This window comes from Tachyglossus aculeatus, chromosome 22 (assembly GCF_015852505.1).
Source record: "Tachyglossus aculeatus isolate mTacAcu1 chromosome 22, mTacAcu1.pri, whole genome shotgun sequence".
Classification (NCBI taxonomy): Eukaryota; Metazoa; Chordata; class Mammalia; order Monotremata; family Tachyglossidae; genus Tachyglossus; species Tachyglossus aculeatus.
Genome location: NC_052087.1, coordinates 31,198,620 through 31,202,701, shown reverse-complemented (window position 1 = coordinate 31,202,701; position 4,082 = coordinate 31,198,620). Strand labels below are relative to the sequence as shown.

The 4,082-nt window shown below is 43.4% G+C and overlaps 1 protein-coding gene across 1 annotated transcript; it reads right to left on the bottom strand.

Annotated features, from left to right (window-relative positions):
- Positions 1–1,862: 1,862 nt before the first annotated feature.
- LOC119943886 (olfactory receptor 4C11-like) lies at positions 1,863–2,819 on the bottom strand. Its single transcript, XM_038765071.1, has one exon. It carries the CDS (start codon positions 2,802–2,804, stop codon positions 1,863–1,865), a length of 942 nt encoding a protein of 313 aa, XP_038620999.1. The 5' UTR covers positions 2,805–2,819.
- Between the last annotated feature and the right edge of the window lie 1,263 nt (positions 2,820–4,082).

The window sequence follows — 4,082 nt, the reverse complement described above, 5'->3', positions numbered from 1 at the left end:
CCCAGCAAAGAACAAATTGGAAAGAAGCAGTCATCCATTGAATGACATGCTTCTCTTCTCATGGAACAAGCCTGAAAGAGAAGCAGTGTGGGGACCTGGGCTCCAATCCTGGGTCCATCAATCCCTGCTTTGTGAACTTGAACAAGTCACTCAACTTCTCTGGGCCTCTGTTATCTCATCCGTTAAACGGGGATTAAGACTGTGAGCCCTGTGTGGAACAGGGACTATGTCCAACCCAACTATCTTGTATCTACTCAGGTGCTTATTATAGTGTCTGGAAGGTAGTAACCACATAAAAAATACTATGTTTTTTTTTTAAGATCTTTCAACTAAGAAACAGAAGTCTACGAATGAGATACAGGTGAGAAACAATTATGTGGAAAGACAATACTACAGCATGTGGTGAGGTGATACAAATGAGCAGTTTCCCCTGACAAATCCAGGTTTGGACGTGACAAATAATGATTTTGGTAGCTTCAGAAATCAGGAAAATCGCCGAAGGTTGGACTCAGTTCCATGGCTGACAACTTCTTCTGAAGAGCAAGAGTGGAAAGAGGAGGAGGATTTTAGCAGATAAGCAAGAAGACTGGGTTTTGAGAATGGCAAGCACATTTAGAAGAACTAACGTGTCAAAAAGATGATGGACATTTTAAGCCCTACTCAAAAATTCTGGGTTCTTTTCAATACTGCTTATGAGGAGTCAGGACTTGTCGGAGACCCAGGTTGGGGGAACCTAAAAGTCAAGCCCCAAAGAGTTGTGCAGCTGGATATCACCACAGCTGAAACTCCATCAGCCCCCTTCCCTTCCCCCAGTATCTACGTTCAAGGTCATGAATGAAAATGCTAATTTCTATTTTAAAACCAATTAACAAAATTTCATGAACAAACCACAAAAGTGGCATTTATCGCATTCTAGATTAATTACCCCATCCTATCTGATTGTAACTTCCAACAGGAATCAACCCCACCAGCACAAAATCATAAAGGTCTACAGGCAAAAGAACTACCGGAGAAGAATTGCAGAAGAACTACTGGAGAAGCAGCGTGGCTCAGTGGAAAGAGCATGGGCTTTGGAGTCAGAGGTCATAGGTTCAAATCTCGGCTCCACCAATTGTCAGCTGTGTGACTTTGGGCAAGTCACTTAACTTCTCTGGGCCTCAGTTACCTCATCTGTAAAATGGGGATTAAGACTCTGAGCCCCTGTGGGACAATCTGATCACCTTGCAACCTCCCCAGCGCTTAGAACAGTGCTTTGCACATAGTAAGTGCTTAATAAATGTCATTATTATTATTATTATTATTATTTCCGAAAATGATTTCACATCCATCTCAACCCAAATCCAACAGATGCCCAAAGTGAAACGTAATTTTACCTGGAAAACATCAGCCCCATTTCCCACCTACACAGTTGAGTCCAGATAAGCCTAGCAATCTCACAAACTGTCCCTTTGAAGATGTCCCAGGAGGTCTTTCCTGGGTCAAAACATTTGGAGAAAGGATTGGAGCAAAGAACCCACATGACAGGTAACACTTCTCGCCATGGCATATTCATTCCAAATCCACTCAAACATTGGCAAACGTTATGTCAAACGAGTTTCACTTGGAACCATCAGTTTCATTTGGATTCACCATTCTACACAAAGGTTTCTATGTCATGGTCTTTTTACCAGTTCAGAAAATCATTATTTGTGTTTAACTTTGAATCCATTAAGTGACAATTTCCTTTTAATGATAAAGTTACTGGAGGAAACAAACACGCAGGAGCACCAAAAAGGCCCCTTCTCCAACCCCTTATTCTATCTGGTCCCTACCTGAAGTTCCCTCCCCCTTTAAAACACACCAAGGCACACCTCTTCCCATTTTCAAAATCTTCCTAATAACTCCCCAGGAATCAATTTTCGGTTCCATAGCTTTCCCATCGCAGTTTTCACCTCTGCGGTCCTCAGAGTGTAGATCAAAGGGTTTAACAAGGAAGTAACGATCGTATAAAAGACTGACACAAATTTATCCACAAAGAAGGTGGTCTGGGGCCGGGTGTATATGAATATGCAGGGACCAAAGCATAAGGTGGCCACAAGAATGTGGGAGCTGCAGGTGGAGAGGGCCTTACGTCTTCCTTCAGCCCCCTTAGACCTCAGAGAGGACAAGATGACCACATAGGATGCCATAAGCACTACAAAACACGAGGTACAGACGACCCCACTGTTGGAAACAAACAGCAGGTTCACCAAGTGAGTGTTGGAGCAGGCGAGTTTCATCAAGGGTTGCACATCACAGAAATAATGATCAATCACATTAGGACCACAGAATGATAGGCTCAGGGTGAGGAAAACCTGGGAGGAAGAATGCAAGAAAGACCCTACCCAAGCTAAGTCCACCAGAAATCCACACAGATGCTGATTCATGATGGTGGTGTAGAGGAGGGGCTTGCAGATGGCCACATACCGGTCGTAGGCCATCAAAATGAGGACCAGGATTCCCATGCAGCCAAAGAAATGGACTGCAAAGAGTTGTGTCATGCAGCCCCCAAAAGTGATGACCTTCTTGTCTGAGAGAGAGTCTACAATCAGTTTGGGGGCTGTGCTAGAGGATAGACAGGCATATGAAAATGACAAATAGGTCAGGAAATAGTACATAGGGGATTCAAGAGTCGGGCTAGTCTTGATGGTCACCACAATGAGGAAGTTTCCAAACAGGGTAGCCAAGTAAAATATCAAGAAGACAGCAAAGATGACCTTCTGCTTCTCTGGATCCTGGGTCAGCCCCAATAGAACAAATTCTGTAACATTGTTTGGGATAGCCATGAGGTCAGTGTCCACGGAGCACCCCTGGTGAAAACTGGTGTTCCTACAAAAAATAAGAAACAAATTCTCATGAGCTCTACCTTGTGGTTGAGGCAGGATCTTATTCCAGCAAGCAGAGACTGGTTCCCCACTATCCCGGAGAGATGGTGAACCTGAAGAGAACAGCATTGTCATGACTTTGAAAAGTGGAAGTTTTTCCTTGAGACTGTTTTCATTTTCATTCCAATCTGACTTTTCCATTGGAGAGTGTTTGGAGATAATAATAATAATGATAATGTTGGTATTTGTTAAGTGCTTACTATGTGCCAAGCACTGTTCTAAGCACTGGGTGGATACAAGGCAATTGAGTTGTTCCACCTAGGCATCACAGTCTTCATCCCCATTTTACAGATGATGCAACCCAGAGAAGTGAAGTGACTAGCCCAAGGTCACACAGCTGACAAGGGGTAGAGCCGGAATCAGAACCCACGATCTCCGACTCCCAAGTCTGGGCTCTTTCCACTGAGCCAAGACTTACCATGAGACATAAATCTAGTTATAGACATGACTAAATCTGCAGGCCACGGGTACAATCTCTTCTACACCTGCAGATCTGTTTCTTGGCAAATTGGTTCATGTTATTCTCTCAGTTCAAACCATTCTTGAGACTTTATTCATGCCCCCCCCCCCCCCCATTTTAATTTATGACTAATGAGCATGGCTTAATGATTAGAGCTTGGGCCTGGGCGTCAGAAGGACCTAGGCGCTAATCCCAGTTCAGCCACGTGTCTGCTGTGTGACCTTAGTCAAGTCATTCAACTTCTCTGTGTCTCAGTTACCTCACCTATAAACTGGGGATTAAGACTGTGAGTCCCATGTGGGACATGGACTGTGTCCAACCTAATTAGCTTGTCTCTACCCCAGCACTTACTACAGTGCCTGGCATTCCGTAAGCATTTAAATATCATTTGAAAAAAAACAGTAGGAAGGTTCTAACCCTGGCTTCACCACATACCTGTTGTATGACCTTGGGCAAGTCATTTAACTTCTCTTTGCCTCAGTTCCCTTATCTGCAAAATGAGGACTTAATACCTGTTCTCTCTCCTAGTTAGACTCTGAGCCTTATGTGGGACCAGATTAGCTTATATCTACCTTGGTACTTAGTACAGTACTTAGCACACAGTAAGCATTTAACAAATACCACAGTTGTTATTATTATTATTATTATTATTGTTATTATTATCACTATTATTAAGGCCACCTGTCTACTTGCTTTGTTCTATTGTTTGTCTCCCCCTT

Bases quoted from the DNA above. Each gene is read 5' to 3' on its own strand.
- LOC119943886 (XM_038765071.1), bottom strand. From the start codon at position 2,804: ATGGCTATCCCAAACAATGTTACAGAATTTGTTCTATTGGGGCTGACC.